This window comes from Filicampus tigris, chromosome 1 (assembly GCF_054856515.1).
Source record: "Filicampus tigris isolate MCC_2025a chromosome 1, RoL_Ftig_1.0, whole genome shotgun sequence".
Taxonomy (NCBI): domain Eukaryota; kingdom Metazoa; phylum Chordata; class Actinopteri; order Syngnathiformes; family Syngnathidae; genus Filicampus; species Filicampus tigris.
The window spans coordinates 8,495,374-8,516,535 of NC_141217.1; the positions used below are offsets into that span (position 1 = coordinate 8,495,374).

The 21,162-nt window shown below is 42.4% G+C and overlaps 1 protein-coding gene across 7 annotated transcripts in view; it reads left to right on the forward strand.

Annotated features, from left to right (window-relative positions):
* tns2a (tensin 2a) overlaps positions 1 to 21,162 on the forward strand; it is a 61,031-nt gene that overhangs the window by 31,265 nt on the left and 8,604 nt on the right. For 5 of the 7 annotated variants that reach the window (XM_086050467.1, XM_086050495.1, XM_086050487.1 and 2 more), the window contains exons 4-19: positions 9,107 to 9,145; positions 9,624 to 9,665; positions 10,402 to 10,451; positions 10,736 to 10,919; positions 11,424 to 11,474; positions 11,566 to 11,688; positions 12,466 to 12,530; positions 13,531 to 13,614; positions 13,786 to 13,898; positions 14,314 to 14,374; positions 15,407 to 15,482; positions 16,173 to 16,302; positions 16,839 to 16,904; positions 17,630 to 17,746; positions 19,002 to 20,534; positions 20,638 to 20,803. In XM_086050467.1, coding sequence (XP_085906593.1) covers positions 9,107 to 9,145; positions 9,624 to 9,665; positions 10,402 to 10,451; positions 10,736 to 10,919; positions 11,424 to 11,474; positions 11,566 to 11,688; positions 12,466 to 12,530; positions 13,531 to 13,614; positions 13,786 to 13,898; positions 14,314 to 14,374; positions 15,407 to 15,482; positions 16,173 to 16,302; positions 16,839 to 16,904; positions 17,630 to 17,746; positions 19,002 to 20,534; positions 20,638 to 20,803 — 2,900 coding nt within the window. Of the gene's footprint in view, positions 1 to 9,106; positions 9,146 to 9,623; positions 9,666 to 9,731; positions 9,755 to 10,401; positions 10,452 to 10,735; positions 10,920 to 11,423; positions 11,475 to 11,565; positions 11,689 to 12,465; positions 12,531 to 13,530; positions 13,615 to 13,785; positions 13,899 to 14,313; positions 14,375 to 15,406; positions 15,483 to 16,172; positions 16,303 to 16,838; positions 16,905 to 17,629; positions 17,747 to 19,001; positions 20,535 to 20,637; positions 20,804 to 21,162 lie in introns of those variants that run through there. The other 2 variants (XM_086050476.1, XM_086050458.1) reach the window with 2 other exon arrangements.

The window sequence follows — 21,162 nt, forward strand, 5'->3', positions numbered from 1 at the left end:
GGCACATTTTACTTAGGTAGTGGTTTTATGGTTTACGAATTCCTCTCCGAATCTTTCCAACATCCCTCTCGTGTTTCACTTTTCAGCAAGCAAACTTGGGAGTCCAATTGTAGTATCACTCGCGATGAATCTCTAGTTTACTTTATGTGGCCTTGAGTGCAGGCCCCCCTGCAGCTGGCTCTGTACCCCCCCCCCCCCCTACCATTTAATCCTGCAGTCATGTGAGTGAGTCATTTAGGATAACGCAAACCAAATGTCATGTAGCAGGGACCTAATGTCTGCCTCTGCTGATGATCAACCAGCAGAGACAACTGTGCTATCACAGACACTTCTGGTAATTGCAGAGATAGGCTGACATGTGTTGTGTGTGTGTGCGTGCGTGTGTGTGTGTGTGCGCGGTGGGGGGTGGTGGTTGATTTTGACAAGAGAGACACTGCGTGACTACTGGCTTTGCCAAGGTCCGACTCTGTCCACCGTGTGTGAATGTGTTTGTTTGAGTGTGTTCATAGGCCCGTTCTCACAAGAATTTAGGGGGATTTTGCCCATAAACAGCTTTTTGAAGGTTACTATAAAAAACGTTTTATTATAATCAAATGAGTGCTTTCAATAAACTGCAACACAAGCAAAGAAAACAGGATACTTCGATACAGGGAGCTTGGGTGAAAGGCAGGCAACGCCATTGACTTGTCGCCAGTCGATCGTATTGGAACAGAGACTCCTTCACACCTATTTTGACACCGTCAATGAGCGGCGCCGAGCCACATTTATTCTTTTTGATACAAAGCTCAACAAAATACAGCAATCCCTAAAAAAACATCACAGAAATGAATGAAGTTACGATTGTGCTGTGCGATAAATGCGACCGATTTATTGTGCATCCTTGATACAGGGTTGAGTCGGATGGCAGCTGCGGAAAAGAGTGAGGGGAGAATGTGGTGCTTTTTGGAAGTGTGGGTATCTGAATGTTCTTATCAAGATCGGGATCAGTAACAGAGATGTCATGGACGGCGGCTGGAAGCACAAAGGTTAGGGAGGGAGGAAAGGAGCGAAAAAGTTGTTTGCTCCACGGAGTGTTTACATTGTTGCTCCTGACTCTTGTCTTCCTGTTTTGTTTTATTTACCCATGCTTATTTATGTACTGGCTTTCCAGCTTTGAGTCCTTGTTTAGCTAGGGTAATGCCGGTCATATGGGAAAGCTGATGTTTTCATCAGTGTGTGCTTTGTGTGTGTGGCCTTCCACACGCACAAGCAGGGGTGAACGCGCATGTGCAAGCAGGAACATGTGTGCATTCTTGCTTTTGGGACCTCCGTGCGCATGCTCGCTGTGGGCATTTCGCTTCATGCGTGCACTGACCCGGCCGGCTCCGCAACATGGAATCGCATTCCACTTGGACGTTAAAGCTCCACCTCAGGGACCCGTGTGACCAAAGATATGCTCGGCCTTCCTCTCAGCTGCTCGGAGTCAGAATGAAGCACAGAGAGGTTGATTTCTTTCCTTTCAGAGTCAAAGGAGAGTGTGGGAACAAGAGCTAAACACAGATGGAATATAGTTACAGGCAGAACAATTAAATGTTCTTCCATCAGATGGAAGGAGGTGCAATAAGGTCGTGTATCCACCTGTTGCCATTAAGTCATGGCCTCCTGCGAATATCTCAGCTTTGTGTTCAAGCAAACAGATCCAGATTTCACAATCAATTTGTGCGTGCATCGAGACGAGATCATTATTAACTTCATACTTTTTTTGTTTAGTAATGTGCCGTAATATGTATCTAATGTAAGATGGGTGTCTTGGCTCAATAACAGTAGTGTAACACTCCCCTAAGTCCCAGATATAAGTTTTTCATCCATAGGTGTTGGTTTTGCTTTAGCCATGGCCTTGAAGTTCTCCTGTGTTGCTCAGGCCGCTCTTTTCTCAGGCACGCCACCTTGACATGCTTATTCGACTTATGAGGTGCACTTTGAGGCTTGGCGAGGTCACTCTTAGTGCTGCCATAAAATGACTCCTGCATATTTGTGCAAATAACACACTAACTATTACTATTTTTTTTTTGCTAAGGCACTGCTGTAAGTCATTTCTTTTGCCTAGTCTAGAAAACCAAAAGAATTGGGGCCATTACCTCATGTATGCAATTCACATATTGTTGATTATGAAAAATGATCATTTTCTTAGAATATTATGTTTGGGAAATATAGTATCATTTATAATACAGTGCAAGGCTGAGCATAATCCACTCCTGGGGGCTGATTGACCTCTGATTGGTTCAAATTTCAAAACCAAAAATTGCCATGGAATCAATCCATTTCATAGTCAAACAGTTATTTCAGTTAACCACTGTTAATAATGAAACACTGTTAACAATATCAAATTCTTACACTTTTATGATGATTCATCATCTAGGAATGACATTTTATGGTGTGAGAATTTTTTTTTTTTTTTTTTTTTTTTTTTTAGATAAGTAACTGAAGGTCTGAGCTTCCTGGAATTTGCAACACAACTACAGATCGGTAGGACATCATTATAGGCCATGTTCTCAGCCAAATTAAGGCGAAGAGCTTCCATTGTTGTTGAGTTAGTGCTTTATCTGGATAATCTCTGGTATTTGTAGTGCATTACATCTGCCAGGTCTGTCGCCTTTTATAGCTGGTGTCACATCTGTTCCCCCGCCGTTGTTCTCTCAATCATGTCCACAATTCCCGGATCTTACTGCAAGTCAAACCTCACTGTGGTTAGTGCACATCGTGGCTCGCCCTCTGATGATTGCAAGGATGAAAGCACTCGGGGGTCACAGCCAGCTCTGACTCTCATTGCTGATTTGGTGCAGCTTTCATCAGTGTGCTGTGATTGGCCTTCCCAAAGGAGTTGGAGGAATGGTGAGGCAATTAGGCCAAAGGCCAGCCATCAAAGCAAATGCTGTGTTCTTAGGAGGACGGTGACAAGGACTAGTCGGTGACCAGTAAAATTACACAAGTAATAACTATTTTACCAACATCAAGCTCAGCAGGATTTTTTTTTTCTAAGTCATCCGCTTCTATTTAGAACTTGCTCTCTCTTATAAGGTGAAAGACAGGATGAAAGCAAGAATGTGAAATCCTAAAATGTTGTTAACATTACAGTTAAATCATTGACTCAGTTATTCAATATTAAAGTGTAAGTCAACCCAAATTTTTTTTTCTAGGAATATGTTCTATGCAAGCTTACATTCTGATAATTATTGGGTATGTGCAATAAGAGTTAATCCACCCGTTTTTAGCCAACTATGGGGGCGGCCGTTTTGCCACTTCTGTCGACTGAAAATGACATCACAGCTGCTCAGGGCTCAGGTAACGACCAATCACAGCTCACCTGTTTTCTGAAGCTGAGCTATCATTGGTCGTTATCTGAGGCTTGAGCAACTACGCCTTGTATCAACTAGTGGGCCAGCATAGAGCATACTCTTGAAAAAATATGTTTGGGTTGACTTCCGCTTTAAGGAATAGATAAACGCAACATGACGCTGTTGTATCGCCAAATACGATTGATGTGATTATCTTAACATAAAGGACAGAAGTAGCAAGAAAAGCTTGGCTAGCTTGGCTAGCTTGGTTCATCTGAAAGCAATCCTTTTCAGGTCCAACTAAGCTCAAAAATCACATTATTGATTGTAATATGAAACTTTAAAAAAGTCAACTCATCTGCAACACTTTATCTTCTTAGAGCAGGGCTTTCAAACTCGGGCCACATCATAACTATGATTTCCTTGGGAAGGCAAGAAACATGAAGTCGATGCACATAATTTGCTTTCGCGGGCCACATAAAATGATGTGGCAGGCCAGATCTGACCCCCTGGCCTTGACTATCACACCTGTGGACATCATGGCTCAGATTCAGAAAACATGTCAGCCGTGATTGGTCTTTGTAAGCAGTTGTAATGTCATTTTCAGTCGACAGAAGACAAAATGGTCGCCCCCCCAGAGATGGCTAAAAACGAGTGCATATTGCTGCTTAACCTATATTCTACAAACGCAAAATTAATCGGAATGCCATGTTCCAACTAGTGGGCCTGCTGGGAACATATTCTTGAAAAAAATATGTTTGGGTTGACTTCCGCTTTAAAGAAGAAATATTAATTATTGGTCATTCTAGTCCTATTGCATACTGAAGTGTTGCGTAAGGCTCTGGCGCTACATTAATTATATTCATCTTATGTGATTATCTTGAGCATGTATGTTGTACTAGTTTACTAAGTCACACCATGGATTTTAATGATGGCCATACGGGAGCAAACCATTGAACTTCCAGTCATTTTAAGACCAGAACCCAAAAGATGATAAAAGCAGTTGGACCAGAATTGTACCTTGCCTTACGTGTGCCTCTCAACGTGCAGGTTTTTTTTCCATTACAAGCCTTGGATTGGTAGTTTTTTTCCTCTTTGTGTTTACTTGTAAAAATTGGGAGTTAAATGTGCGCTTCAAATACTCTGCCACTGGAGCGAAGTCTGAAAAAAATTCAGAGGCACTGTCAGCCATTTATTGAACCAGACAAACAGTACAACACAAAAATACAAAATGAAAACACTCACAAGGAACATGAAGCAGATGCTAACACTGAACAAACTGTGTTACCGCGGCTTCTAACATCACACACTTGGCCACACCCCTAAAAGGCACACATCAACACATGTGTCCAAACACATGACGTGTGAGAGCGAGAGAAAGAGACTTTCGGCGTAATTCCACTTTACAATTACACAAGACGGCTACTTTTCTCCACAGAATACGTTCAACTCTTAAGTCAGGGTACCGCAGTACTTTGAAAAGTTTGACCAAAACCTGGAAGGCTAGAGGAAGTTAAAGGGAGAGGAAGCATTTTTTTTTTTTTGTCCGTGTGGAATTGATTTGAAGAAATAGGAAGGAAGTATTTGACGGAGAGAGGGAGATGGGGAGGTGCTGTGAAAAGAGGAAAAGTGGAGGGAGGGGAAGATGTCGGGAAAAGGTTGGGCACATAAAGAGGAAGGATAGAGTGATAAGACATTCGAAATTTGAAGAAAGTATGACCTCAAATGAAGAGACACATAAAGGCGTACAAAGAGAAGGGATGGGTGGAGGCCTATTTGCAGGAAGTTTCTGCGTAAGCATTGGCTTGAGGAGATGGAATCTTGTGCGGTGTTTTTGTTGTGGTTTTTAGCAGCTACCCTCTGCCCGGCCCTTTCACGGGGCACCCGTGGAGAACAACACTGTTTCTGACTCTTTAAAATAGGCAGTACAAAAGGTGAATCAAGGGTGACAGGGGTAAATCCCGACCCGAGTATAGCCTGATTCATGCTGCAGGGTACGCACTGGATAGCTGTAGTCATAACAACTCGAAATTTGAAACACCTTGAACTGTATCCATGTGGCCTCTTTCCAGGCTCGGGTGAGGGAGGAGAAATGCTTTCCTCTTGTAAGGAGCAGCTTGGATTGCTGCCGTTCCCAACTATCCCACCACAATTTCGAATGACTGGATTGACTGTGACCAAACATGAATGTGTGATTTTTTTTTTTTTTTTTTTTAAATTCTGTTTTTGTGGGGTATGTGTCGGGAATGTGAGTTGGCTGGAGTGTGCGAAAGGTGGCTAATTAAAGGGAAGGCAAACGCGACGACAGAGAGAAATGTCAGCAGTAGAGAAAGTCAATGGACCGCCTAATGATTGAAAAAATGCATCAACAGAACGAAATGAACATAAACATATACTAAATGGACTTCACCATCATCTTTGGGCAGATATGTTTTGAGGTGCAAGGAGTGAGGGTGAGCTTTTAATTGAAAGTGCCACGTGAGAAACTCTAACCGTGTGTTAAGGGCCACACACTGTGAAACACACTACTTATAATTTTTTTTTTTTTTTTAGCTAAAACATTAAAATTGGAACAACTTAAAAAGATAAATTCTTGACATTTTTGTCAATAATGGTAGTTAGCACAACAAAGATTTGCAATGAAACAATTTGCTGAGTTGTTTTTACTTATATCTTTAAGTTTCAGGGTCAACACAAGGGACAACAGTCCTGTAAACTCTTATTTCTTTGTTGCAAAATGCAGGAAAGCCAATTTTCACAACAGCAAAACTCAAAATATTTCTCTTGATTTCCAGACTACAAAACGCACCGATTAAAAGCCGTAACACATTGGCTGCTCTGTATTAATAGCCGCGGGCCTCCCTGGGATATTTGCAAAGAAATAGGTCACACTTTTATTTACCTTAAACACCGCTTCGCCCTTACACGTGCGCACTCCAACTGCAAAAGTCTGATGAATATTTACTATTAGGGCGGACTCAGACAGTTTGATTGGTACACTCTGAAGTGTGCGGTAATTTTGTTGGTCAGATGTGTGTGTATGGGTAAATCTATTGATGGCTTGAAGCATGTTAATAAAAATTAACAAATAAACCGCCTCACATTAAAAGCCGCAAGGTTCAAAGTTTGGGGAAAAAAGTAACGGCTTATGGTCCAGATAATACAGAAGTTCAATTGCCCCAACTTAAAATTTTAACGAAGATGGTTGCCTTGAAATTTTGACTTGACCCAATTTTTTTGTCTTTTTTCTCCAGTGCATCTGCATGTTAACCTCAGTTATTTAACATATTGATTTCAGGTATTTATATAAAGTGTTAAATTGTATTTTAATAAGATGCTGCTTGCAGCGATATGCTGTTGTAATTAGTAAATAGAAATCTTAAGAAAAATGATGAGCAGCTATTTAAGTGGCATACAGAATGTACACACAATCATCATATCAGTACTTAATAAACATTCACACGCAAAAAAAATGCATCATTTTATAACGTGCTGTCATTTTGGACACTGACTGATAACTTATATTAGCCGTTCCAAGTTGGGGCTCCCAAATGATTGTCAGGGCAAATCCCCCTCCTCCCTCCACCAAGAGTGTTGTAAGCATGAGGACCACAGTTGGAATTGTTGCTAGTCGTTTGTTTGAAGAATACTCGCTACAGGGGTCCCAAAAGTTGCAAATTATAGTGACAATTCCACTAAATGTACAACACCAAAAACAAGTAGTCGCTCTTCAGGGGTGCACAGTACAATTTTGGTCTGATTCTTAAAGAAGCTCCAGAGGTTGTTGCTTGGTAGTCCTTTTTTCCCCAACCTACCAACTTCCCTGGATGAACTTAAAGACTTACAGTCAGTAGCGGTTCCTGATGCGCTGTTACCACCAAGTACTCGTCCATTGCCTGCCTCGGTAGAAAACATTTTGGCAAAATGCTTGCAAAAAGTCTAGCGGCTATCTTGGCTTTTTACAAAAAGAAAAACAATCAATTGCCTGTTAATGTGATTCAGGCGTTCAATGGAGGGAGTGCTGTTGGATTACAGATGCAAGATGCTGGAGCATGCCACATTTTATCCCATAAAATGGCTTTCATATGCTGCTAGACTCATAAAAAAATATTTTTTGGGACCGTTCACATGCTTGTAAAAAAAATAGACCTGATCCAGTGAGAGAGGCGAAAGAGACGCAAGAGCCAAGCCTAAAGTTATATGGTCAGAATTTGGATTTAGGCAGGGAATGAGAAAAGCACCAAGGATCAACAACATGGAACACGAACAGAGATGAATTTCCCTGCGGCGATAGAAGGCCATCAATTCTCAGACTGAGTCATGAACAGACAGTTATTTGACAATCACACCCGGATCTGGTCTGGATTTAGCTCGTTATCTGCCCTTCTGTCTTCCTGTTGATTCCTGCTGTTACTGTACAAGCAACAACAAGTGACATGGCTTCATGCGTGTGTGGAGACCCACCCCAACCCCCCCCCCCTGGTTCAGGGCCTGTGAGACTTCCTTTGTGTGCAGAAGTAGATATACACAAGTCCTTGCCCTTTTCCTGTGTCCAAATAAACAGTCCAAAAATCTTGTGTGTTGCATCCGTTACGTAAGCGTGACTGTGCCGCTACCTTCTTCATTAAGACAGCTGGCCAAAGCTCCTGCTTCCTTTGGTCACAGTTCATTGACGTGAAGATGAACAACAGACCAGAGAATCACATGCCACACAGTCTCAATGTCCCACTAGCTGCATGATAGGCTTTAGATGATATTTGACAAACAGCGAGAATCAGCTATTTTTGCGTTTTGTTGTCGAGAAACACATTTGTCTGTTGTTGCAGAGTATGGCAATTCCCTAAAAAAGGCACCTCTTTTCTATTTGTATGTGCTTTCTTCTAAGATGCTACAATATAGCACCAAAGAGCTGGCTAATAATAGGCAAGGTTCACACCGCAGGTCATAATGCTAAATTCCGATTTTTGGGGGGGGGGAATTATTTTTTGTGTAAGCGTTCGTATTACATTCGAAATGCGACCGCGGTCTTATCTGCTGTGTAAACACGTGCGTTGACAAAGTAGCCCGCATGCGCAGAAGAAGTCACTCCCGACGTGTTTGCGGAAGTAAATGTGGTCCAGCGAATGTCGAATACGTATCCGATCGAGGACCACATATGAAAGCGACCCAGGTCGCATTTGAAAAAATCGGAATTGTGCCGTTCAGAATGTCATAAAAATAATCAGATACAGGTCAGGTCGCATATGGGCAAAAAAAATCCGATCTGGTTCGCATTTGCCGGCGGTGTGAACCTAACAATATTAACGTACTAATAGATGTCAAGGAAGCATGTGGAAGTAATACATCTTGACTGAGAGACTAAAATATTTCTATGTTGGGGAGGAGATAAGTTTAGCCTGGGTTGTTAGCAGAGGTTTTCGAGAGCCTTTGCCGCATATGTCTGTTTTCGCTATTAAAAAGGTGAAGCATCCTTCAGATTCAAAATAAAATGGCTTACAGATTTACTTCAAAATAAATGGCTGACACATTTATTTTGACGGTTAATGTAAAATGAGTTTGAAATGATATTAAAGTGTCTTGGGATCATATTTTGTGTTGTGATTACAGTTTAAACTATGAATATAAGAAGTAATAAACATTTGGTGGTGTCATAAGTTAATGGTGTTTTAACTACTGTATTTATCAATGGTTTGCAGTAGGTAGTTGATCACTTTGAATCTACTTAACGCAGATGTTCTTAAGCAAAAGGAACGTGTCTGTTATTCACATGTGGCTTCCCTTGTGTGTTTTAGGTGACCACAGCATGTATCCCAGCTCCTGCCAATGACCTGGTAAGTCTCTCTGATGTGCTCACATTTTCCTCAGAAGCGTTCTCTATACAGAATGACTTGAACCCTCTCTGGAGCTCCATTGTAGCTCCCTGCTACAATACAATATATGGTTTTTCAAAACCACTAAATGGTTTTGTTCCCCAAATTGCTTCCGGGAAGGCGATCCCTTGGTCGCCCCGGTTTGCGCTATGTTCATTTCCCGTGCTCTGCGGGATTCCCGTCCTGAAGACAAATGCTGACGTTAGTGTAGGAAGTAGTAATGTTTGTCCATTAGAGAATCTGTTTGTTTAATTAACTCTCCTTTCCTTCCTCTGCACCCCCTCCTTTTCACTTGCTTGCCCCTCCTCCTCTTTCTCACCCCTTTTCTCACATCATTTATCCCCTTTTTATGTGCTCCATCGCTGGAATGTTTTCCTTTCTTGTTCGCCTCCCTTCCATTTTCTGCATTGTGGTGCCATCTTTCCTCATTCGCTTCCAGCAGCGCAGAGGAACAGCTCCGTCTCGAAATGCCCAACACCTGGTAAGCATCTTCATGTTCTCTTTCTCTGGCTACATTCTGCAGACAGGGGCCACGGGGCAGGGATAGCTCAAGTGATATTGAAATCCCAGGTGAGCCGTCATTGTGTCAGTGGATGTATGGTTCAACACTGTAAAATATATTGACGTGCATTGAATGGCAAAACATTTACCTTTTCACTTTGCCATTTCTTCTGTTTCCCCCATTATCTTTAGTTTTGTGCCTATCTTTGGAATGTCATCTAAACACATGTACATGGCACTACATTGGACCTCAGTTAAGGCTACTTCCCAGGGAATAAAAACCTTGATTTCGATCTGCACCTAATTATAAACTCATGGTTGTTGTAATTTTGTCATTAAGATTTATGTTCACTAAGACCAAGCAATATGTCTATTGTAGTCCTTTATGAAAGGCAAGGAACCATATTTGGGGTCTTAAATTTAACGCCAATCTAAGGCAGTAGAAACATGTGACTCAGTCTGCACTTGACCAATACTGTATTATTTTTCTTAAGAACATTGCGTCGGGGATTACCGACAGATTCCAATCACATTACACCTATGTGAGGTCTACACCACTCTCCCATGTTGGCATTTGTCCTTTGTATCTGTAGGTTGCTGTGATGAGCGTTATACGTCCTCAATTAATTTCTCAACTTTGAAGCTTGACAACATTACATTCACTTTCTTAGGAAACAGCCGTTTCCACGTATGTTTGAATCGTATTCTCTCTCCAGGGCTCCACCAAGTCTTTGACTTACACCAAGCAGAGGAACACGCTGCCAAGGTAAAGGTCATCTCATTCTTTCATTTACGACCCAGCCCATTAGTTCTTTCCTACAAAGAGAGGATTCTGTGTCTGGGCTTTCTTCTGCGTGTGTGTTGCACTTTACTTAAATTACTGCCGTCTTGTTCTCACAAATAGTCACCGCTCCTTCATTATAGCGGCTTTGATTTAAGCACACGTTTCTTTTCTTGCTTCGTTTTGGTGGTCATAACTATAGACAGACATTTTCATGCCGCGCTTCCACATGCAACTTTTATTAACCTCAATCCCCCCACGTTCCACAGGAGCTTCAGTGTGGACCGCGTGATGGATCGAGTGATGGAGCGCCACTATGACTTTGACCTCACCTACATCACGGAGAGGATCATCTCCGTCTTCTTCCCACCCAAGCTGGAAGAGCAGCGTTACCGCCTCAACCTGAAGGAGGTGGCCGCCATGCTCAAGTCCAAGCATCAAGACAAGTTTCTGGTGAGGCAAATGATGACTATTCCTTTTTTTTATGCATATCATATCATATACTGTACATACTGGCCACGACTTTAGGTACTTGCACAATAGTGATTTTCCGTTACGGAATACTATTTCTTGTTTATTTATTTTTTTGCTCACCTTATTTAACTAGATTTGAGCACAAAATTTAAACGACATCTCATAGTTGTATTATATCGTGTTAAATAGAGATAGGCCGATGTGCTATTTTCAGGGGCGATACCGATACCGATTATTAGTAGTCAAGGAGGCCGATAGCCGATATTTGGAGCCGATATTCATTTTCAGTAAAAAGGAAAATATTGGCATCGAAATCGAAAGAAAAATGTACCCTTCACTTTGTTGCAACGTCTTTAGGCATGTTTATTGAACAATGTTTCAGGTTTTCATAATGTTGATTTTTGGGAAAAATTATTATTTCAAGAATTGAAAAGAAGAAATTAATATCACACGTTCAATCAAGATATGTTTTTTCTATTTCAGCTCCTCAATCTGTCCGAAAGGCGCCATGATATGAGCCGACTGAATCCAAAGGTGCGTGCGTGTTGCATTTCTCATTTCATCAACCTTTCTTTAACCCTCCTCCGATCACATTATCCTTTCCTCCGCCTGTGTCCAACAACAGGTTCACGAATTTGGCTGGCCTGACCGCCATGCTCCGCCGCTGGACAAAATCTGCGCCATATGTAAGGCCATGGAGACGTGGCTGACCTCTGACCCCCAGCACGTTGTGGTCCTGCACTGCAAGGTCGGAGTTCATGAGTTCACTGGCTTTTTTCAGACAGATGTTTTAGGTATTTCCCAGGGTTGGAAATGCTCTGATGTATAAATTCACTGTTAAAAAGTAGAAATGTAGGTTGAAAGCATCTTTAAATAATGAAGAGGATCATCCTGCAGCATACTTACACATAGGTATGGTTGATATATAAAAAGCTGTAGCCAGGAAGTTGGACACAAACAGATATCTTGATGTTAAACCTGCGCATGAGAATTTTTTTACCACTGCTGCCCAGAGACGAGTAGACAACAAGGGTGACCAAGCACTAAGCGGCTTGACTGGATGTTAATGGTTTTGGTCAGGGAGAATTTAAATCCTGAATCCAGACCACGTCTGTGGTGTGCTGATGTTTGAGAGCCACATGTAATTCTGTCCCGGCTGTAATTCGTAAAGACCAGAGTAAACAAGTTCTTTAGGCGGGCAATGCAGAGCCCTTCACTGAGAAGCGGGTGCTGCTAACAAGCTTTAATTTGTGAGTGCAGTGGTGCAGCCTCCTTCCTGCTATCTGGAGGGGTCACATTAGGAATTTGATGCTGGAATGTTCTTGGAATGCTTCAGGATGTTTGGAAGAAAAAAAATCAGGGGAGAGCTTGAAAAGTTGAGCGCAGTCATTGTGGTACGAGTGTGATTGCGTGTTAAAAGTTGTCAAATCTCTTTAACTCCAAATCATATGAACAAAACGTATAAAATAGAAAATTTAATGTGTTATAAATATGTTTTACATTGTTGTTGCTATTCTTCCTGCAGGGTAACAAAGGCAAAACAGGAGTGATCATTGCAGCCTACATGCACTACAGCAAGATCTCAGCAGGGTGAGTGTCTTAGACGTCAATCATCAACTTTGCTTTGAATTTGATCAAATCTAATTAGAAAAAAACCCCAAAAAACTAAAAAAATTGTCAGCAGCATGTCATTCTCACAGTTCCACTGAAAAAAAGAGTTTGTTGGATTTTCATGGAAAATGTATGGACATTGGCTGCACCAACATAAATATTGCACAAAATAAAAGATAGATACATACAATTATATTATACAATTGTAATGTAATGTAATGTAAGTTACTGTAGAGACATAAGAGTCATAAAACTCCCACGCCTTAAAGTGGAAGTCAAACCCAAAAATTTTCTTTCCAAAAACATGCTCTATGCAGGCCCTCTGGTCAAAACATGGCATTTGTGGAGTATGAGTTAAGCAGTGAAATCCACCTGTTTTTGTCCACCTCAGGTTGCCTCCATTTTGACACTTGCTGTCGCCTGAAAATGACATCACAGTTGCTCAGATAACGACCAATCACGGCTCACCTGTTTTATGAAGTTGAGCCATGAATAGTTGTTACTTGAGCCCCGAGCAATTGTGCTGTCATTTTCAGTCGACAGAAGTGACAAAATGGTCGCCTGATGAGGTGACTAAAAAGGGGTGGATTAATTAACTCTTATTCCACAAACGTAATCTTAATCAGAATGCCATGTTTAGACTAGTGAAGGCGCATAGAACACATTATTGCATCGAATCGTTTGGGGTTGACTTCCTCTTTAACTTAAATGACAAATAAAGTCGTAATTCGTCGAGGATTTGCTTCATGCATGTAATTCTTTCCTCAATGTGCAGAAACATGTCATTTCCATTCTGACCTTCCTGAGATGTTTGATGAATTAAACCCTGTGGCTTTAGCACAGGAACACTGGAATCCTGTGGCCAGTGCCAGCTGTATCCTCTCCATGTCATTTCTGGCATGAAGAGCGTCTGGTGTGAGAGCCATCATGGAAATTTTCTGCTGAAAGCGCATGTGTGCGCGCTTGCATTTCTGTGCAGGGCGGACCAGGCTCTCAGTACTCTTGCCATGAGGAAGTTCTGTGAAGATAAGGTCTCCACTTCCCTCCAGCCATCCCAAAACAGGTAGGCAGAGAGAGGGGTTGGGGGCGAATCTCGATCTGTATTCTGTTCTTTTGCATTCTATTTGCTCCTCGGCTTTGCCCTGTACGTTGACAAATCTTTGTTGACAAATTCTTCTCATTCTCCATCTTCTGATATAGGAGCTCTTCCATTCATGTTTGAAATCTCTCTCAGGTATATCTATTACTTTGGGGGTCTTCTGTCCGGAGCCATCAAGATGAACAGCAGCCCACTCTTCCTCCACCAAGTCCTCATCCCGTCACTCCCCAACTTCCAAGGCGAAGGAGGTTTGTGTTTACTGGCATTGGTTAATTGAATCGATACGGTTAATATTGTTACAGCCATGACAAGAGAGATTCACAAATGGGGCTGTGGATCTGGACATATCCCAGAGACGTCTTGTAGAAAGTCTTGCTTCAATAAATGTCATGGTCACGTTATGATGGGAGTTTTGTCAGATCCGCGGAGTCCAACAAAATGCACAATGGTAACGCGTGGTGTGCGGAATGAGACTGATGCCTCAACAGCTCTTCCCTGCTGAATCCCAGCAATGTTAAAACCACATAGTTGGTCACATTCAGCACATCGCCCACACAAACACGAGTGCGTTTATCTGTAATCGGATGATGGACTCCGTCAGGCTGGGAGGCTAGCAGTCAGCGCATTCTCCTGACTTCATGATGATCATAAGTGTCTCGACAGGTTACTACCCCTTCCTGAAGATCTACCAGTCAATGCAGTTGGTCTACACTTCAGGCATATAGTGAGTCTCTTGTCCAAAGATGATGTGTATGATTATAGTTCTCATATTGTAATGCAAAGCAATTGTCCCTTTGTCTCTAAGTGTATTGCTGCTGACTCTTGTTGTTCTTTCGCTGCTGTTTGGGGCTCCATGAATTCAATTTTCACTGCTTTCTCTTCATTTCGTGTTCAAGCAGGATCAAATTGATTCTAAAACCAATCAAACTTGTTATTTTGTTTTCTTATTTTTCGTGGCAGTGCCCCACCAGATTCAATAGATAGAGTAGATCTTTGATATTGTTTTTCCCTCTCCCAGTGTTGGCCAGGAGCATTTATTTACGTAAATGTATTAGGGATGTGCCGATCACAGTTATATGGGCCAATTCACCACATCTCTGCCAACTGCTTTCAATCTCAAAATAAACTAAAGTTCCTTTCTTTTTTCTAGCTCTGAATTTGATGATTCACATATTGAACATCTCAAAAGGTGTATTGGTCAATCTCAAATATGGTTTATTTTACATTATCGTTTTTTGTACTGATACTCCTAATTGTTTTTTAGCATAAAATTCGCAAATACATGAACGATAGAAATGTATTTTTGTGTAATTTCATTTTGCATTTATGCTCTACATTTTATTTCCTGGAGACGCAAGTGGCACCAATTTGTGAAATGGCCTAAACATATAAGCTTTAACATAAAATGAGGGATTCCCCTGTTTGATTGCGTTTTGATTTATCTTATGGTAAGCAATACATTTACATGGCTATTTATTGGCGTATGCAGGCTAAAATGACAAGTCTACAAAGCTACATAGTGGGTGGTGACGTGCGTGACTTCTCTCATGCACATAATCACGACACTAGTAATTTATGACATTTCAAAAAGATCAATATGATGCAAAAAAAAATAAATAAATAACCATCTGCCAGATGAATTTAAAGATCAGTTGTCCGGAAGTGAGTGGCAAACCCATCATTTTCTTTGTCCGTATTTGGTAACATAGTCTACCTCATATCTTTAGTCACATGTTGTGCTCTGTTTGGTCTATAGTGACCTTCAGGGAAGCGGTGGAAGGCGACTCTGCGTGACCATCGAACCAGCACTCCTGCTTAAAGGTGACATCATGGTGAGTTCACACTGAAAGGAAATGACAGAGAAGCCCTGATGAGGTTGATATCGTGACATTATCCGAAACAAACATTCGCTAAATAGGGCAGTCAGTGGACTCCTGCCATTGCCAATGTATAAAACAAGTACCGGTAGTCATATTCTAAACAGACCACCCCAGACTTAATTTGATCTTTCTTGAGTCATGCAACCACCCAAAATGTGTTTTGGTAGCTCTTCTCTTCTCTCCAATCTTCAGTAAATATTTTACTACCCAAATGATATATACACATTATATAGAAAATGTATACCAGTAATATCTAGAAGTTCTATCAAGTTAGCTTTTCTCATTATAAATGAAATATATTGTATGAGAAAAAAAATTCGAATGGAATTGTAAATAGATTGTGACGATAATGCTGGTTAATTCATCACAGTATACTATAGCAGTCGCCACGTACCAAGAAAATAATGCCTCCTCATCATTATTTGTGGTATATATATATTCTTGACAACTCATCCACTAATCCGTATGAAGTGTGCTGCAAAAAAATAAACCGGAAAAGAAACAAAAAGTAAATAGCACACCTGAGTTTTGTTGTGATCAAATAAATTATAAAGTAGATATTTATCCTCCAGATGTGTGCTTTCACCCATGTACAGTACTGTCATTTTAGGCGTCGGCTTCACTCTCTTCTGCTCCTTGCAGGTCAAATGTTACCACAGACGAGCCCAAAGTGCTGACAGGGACAATGTGTTCAGGCTCCAGTTCCACACTTGCACCATCCATGGAGCCCAACTGTGGTTTGGCAAAGGAGAACTGGACGAAGCTTGTACAGGTATGTTTACAGTGTATGAGTGTTTCAAACTAGTAGGAACTGATACCAGGGTGCACACACTTTAGTAATAGTTTTCTCGGACTCTGACTTTTCAATTACTTTTCCAAAACGTTTTGCTTGACTTCAAAGACCGAAAATGTAACCCATTTCAATCCAATCTCTGAAAATGATTGAGATATGAACATTCCAATGACATCATTTCCTGCCTGGTTCAGTTTTTCCTGCATGGAATACAGAATGTGTGAAACTGAGAAATTGTTTGGTAGTGGTAGACCTCAAGTTCTAGTTAATGAAGCGTCACAGATGTACTTAAGTACACCATTGTGATTGTATGTAACTGAGAACACATCTGTGGAAGATATTAGTCCGTACGAGAGGAAACAATTGAATTACAGCCTAAGCTCAACATTGTGGCGATCATGAGTAGATTCAGTCTACTGTGAATAGCTGATGTAATGTCCATGATCTGAATAGTTAATCTTCATGGTCATTATGGGTCTATCTTTGTAATTATGTATTTCCTTTTTTCCCCCAAGATGAACGTTTTCCATTGGATGCCACAGTGGAGTTTGTCTTTTCCACTGGACCTGAGAAGATCAAAGGTCGGTGCACTCATTAACGTGATAATATTCAATTCATCTCTGACTCAGCATCAAAAAGTCAAATCAATGTCAAAGCCAAGCAGGAACCTCAAATATTTCTGTAAGATCATATTAGTAAAGCATTAGTTGCATGCAGAGGATTTAGTGAAGCTCAGCAAGCAAAAAATAGCTGACCCTCCCAACCCAAACCACATCAAAAGTTCCGATTAATGCTCACTTATTACCCCGTGTCTTCATTGTTGCCTATTATTTCCTTCCATTGCAACACATTTAAACCAAGTGGCGCTGTTCAATTCAGATCTTCATGGTAACATTTGGAACAGTAGACTGGAACTCGACTGTTTTTTTCAACTGCATCATTTTAATCGTAATGGTTAGTGCTGCATCAATAGACAAGTAAATTGTGCTACATTGTGGCAATGTAACCCAAGAACAATCAAGGACAGCAACACAGGATAGGATGTCATTTGATATTGTTTTGCTCAATGGCCTATCTAGATATGGACTAAGAAATGCTGTTGAATCACTAATTTGAGGAATTTTACACAAGTGTTGATGATAGGGATGAAACTAGGGATGAACTATTGAGATGATATGACTCCTGAGCCTAGCTCTCTTTACTTTCCACTCTCCCCGTCTGCCACTTTGAATACCTACTTACTGCATATGGCAAAATGTACTGACACAAAATGAACGTTAAAAGACGGTGCTACATCTCTCCACAGGTCGTGAGTACCACAAAAATGACCCAGCTGTCACGGTCGATTACAACACTGCTGATCCTGTCGTTCGCTGGGATTCCTACGAAAATTTCAATCAGAGATACCAAGACAGTCTTGAGGGTAAAAGATGATCATATTTTAATGTCAATTTAAATGACTATTTCTGCTGAATTCTGAGAGATGGTGCCTATAATAGTGCAAGACATTCAAGTTCAGAATTACTGTACATTCTTAGCATGTTAGGATGAGCATATTCTGCTGAGAAGAGCAACAAATCCATTTCACGCTGTATTGATTGGTCAATGTGAGAACTACGGTTGAAAAGGGAGTCAACCCAAACATACCCTTTTCAAGAATAGGTTCTATGCAGGCCCACTAGTTGAAACACGGCATTCTGATTGATATTGCGTTGGTGTAATAGGAATTAAGAAGCAAAATCCATCAATTTTTAGCCATCTCAGGGGGCGGCCATTTTATCACTTCTGTCGACTGAAAATGACCTCACAGATTCTCAGGGCTGAGAAAACGACCAATCATGGCTAATCTTCAGACAATAGGTGAGCTGTGATTGGTCGTTACCTGAGCCCTGAGCAACTTTGAGGTCATTTTCAGTCGACAGAAGTGACAGAATGGCCGCCCCCAGAGATGGCGAAAAACGGGAGCATTAACTCTTATTCAACAAACGCAATATTTATCAGAATGCCTTGTTTCAACTAGTGGTCCTGCATCGAACATATTCTTGAAAAAAATATGTTAGGGTTGACTAGCACTTTAAATTGTTAGTTCTGACTTTGATCAATCAATACATCGTGAAATGGAATTCAAAAACAGCATATTGAAATTGCCATAGTGTATGTCTATCTTAATGGGAGGAAAAGAAGTCACAATGCATAACTATCACATCTATTTACTGTATACAAGACTCACAAAAAGTTAAGAATGTTGAGCTTTTGGGTGAAATTTCAGGATAAAAACCACAATAACCTTTACAGGCAAACTAAATTTGACCGTGTCGAAACTTTTGAAGGCTTGTGTCCAACTGTTCAGTGTTTCAATACTTTTTGCACAACTGGCTCCAGTCTCTGTGTATGTGTGTTGCAACCTGCTGATGGCACTCTGACACTCTAAGCTCAGTGGCCACGTCCATTTCGCAACATACCATTTGATGCCTTGCAAAGTCAAGGTACTGTTGATCGTTAGGTGTCGTCTGTCTCCTGACATCAAAATGCATGATGGAGAAGATGATTAAAATAAGTTCAAAAATAGATTCACCTGCAAAGGTTGTAGTGCACTTTATGTTTGTCCTGAAATTTCAGTATCCCTGAGTTTTTATGAGACGTGTGTGTATGAAACAAGTGCTGTGTTTTTGTCACAGATATTGCCCACACAAGAGGTCCTCTTGATGGCAGTCTCTATGCGCAGATAAAGAAGCGCCGGGACCCAAGTTCCGGTTCTCTTTCTTCAACCAATGGCAGCAGCCCCGGAGCAGAGGATAGACCTGATCAATTCCTCTCTCAACGCTCTGACTCCGCCCTTTCGGCTCATTCCAGCCCTTTTAACCAATCATCCATCCATCCTGACCACCATGAAGAGACATTACGTCCACCGCCTCCGACCAGGCAAGAACGAGAAGAGCTTGAGCGTCTTCTCGGAGGCATAGAGGGAAGCCGGGATGCAGAGCGAGAGACGGCCATCTTGGATGACGGCGATTCCTCACCTTCGGAACGGACCGGGACGCTGAGGCTCAGCAGGTCCTGCTCCTGCAGGGATGGATACCGATCACAGCGCTGTGCAGAACCCGGATGCGACCGCACCCTCCTAATGCCAAATGGTTACTGCCTTGATCGAGCACCCGGTACCAATGGGCACCACGGGGCGACCCCTTCTCCCATCCCCAACTCAGCTGCTCCTCCCTCGCACATGGACCTGTGCCAGCACTATAGTCCACACCCCCACCAGTCCCTCCCACCACCGGACCTAGTGTGGGATCGCCAGAGCAACCAGCAACACTGCCTGCACCGCTCCTGCTCGGAAGCTACCTCGTCACGTCATCTCTGCCCCTGCCCTTCGCTTGACCCCCACAACCATTCTCACTATCCTCTGTCAGCACCAGCTCGCCTCTGCTGCCGAGAGGATGATTACAGTCCCTATCACCTTGCTCCTCTGTCTCACCACCATCACCACCCTCACCACCCCAAGTCCTCCACCAGCCCAACCTATCACGAAGTAATGCTAATGGACGGTCTGCCGCCCCCTGGCTGTTCTTGCAGGGACTGCTGCATCAGGAGAGAAGAAGCATCAGCAGCCTATCACAGCCTCAGGCTTGATCGGGGCAACGGCTATCACTGGGACAGAGAGGCAGAACTTCAACAGACGGGGCTACGAAGAACCAGGGAGGCAGAATTAGGCCGAGGGGGATCGGAGAGCCACTGGGAGAGGCGTGGCCGAGAGTTCTCCCTGCCCTGGGAGCGAGACAGAGAGGCGGAGCTCCAGTGGGAGAGGGAGAGAGAGGCGGATTATTGGCACAAGAGGGACACCATGGCCTCCTACGGGCCACAGGGTCACAATCTGCCCGCCTTCACCTTTGACCCCTTGCCATCATGTCACCCCGCCTACCCGGAGGCGTCACGGTCCCACGCTCATTCGCACCTTGACCTCAAGTACAGCAGCAGCAGCAGCGGCTACCAAACACCCCGGCAAGTGTGCCCGTGCTCGCCTTACCAGCCGTCGCCGTCTGAAAGCAGGGGCTATGCCTCAGGCTACCAGTCCGAGTCCACTTCGCCGCTGCCACCTGCATCCTCCGTGATGGGGCCCTGTAGCCATAGCAATGGGTCAGCTGAGCATAATCACGGTCACCACCGTCACCTTCCAGACACACAGCAATCATACAGCTCTGACTCACACACTGGTGAGGCACGGACAGCATGCTTCTCTTTCACATTCGTGACTTTTATTGCTGTTTCATTTATTGCCACTGGTGAATTTTATGAATTGTTCATGTCATTTTGCAGACGGCATTCGTAACTCGGGTGAAAGTGTGGGCTGGAGGGACCACATCACCAATGGTTCCTTTAAAAGGGCCCACAGAGAGGCTCAGGGTGCGTGTTCCACCCCATCGGACATGTCTGGACCGTCCACTCCCGTCCATACCAGCAGTCCTCTACGTACGCAGGAAAGGTATTCCCCTGATTTAAAAGTTTCTGTGATGACGAAACTCCAAGACAGTGTAAGGTTGCAAATATTGAGTTGTTCTTATTAGAACAACACGCTCTCTGATAAATGCGATAATACTGTTATTGTAACTATTACAAATCTTTCATCACACTACTTTCACTTTTCTGCTTCCAACTTTGTGAGAACAGTTTGGGGAAGCACCTTCTCATTCACCACCATGATTGCGGGATTTTCCATGTTAAATTTAAATAGCTTCCAAATGTATTGTCCGGATTGGATCCAGATGAAACTTGAGAGCTTCTCTACATGCCAGGCACATTCTTTTTTTTCCCATTTTGGTCAGGGCTCCCATATATAATTCT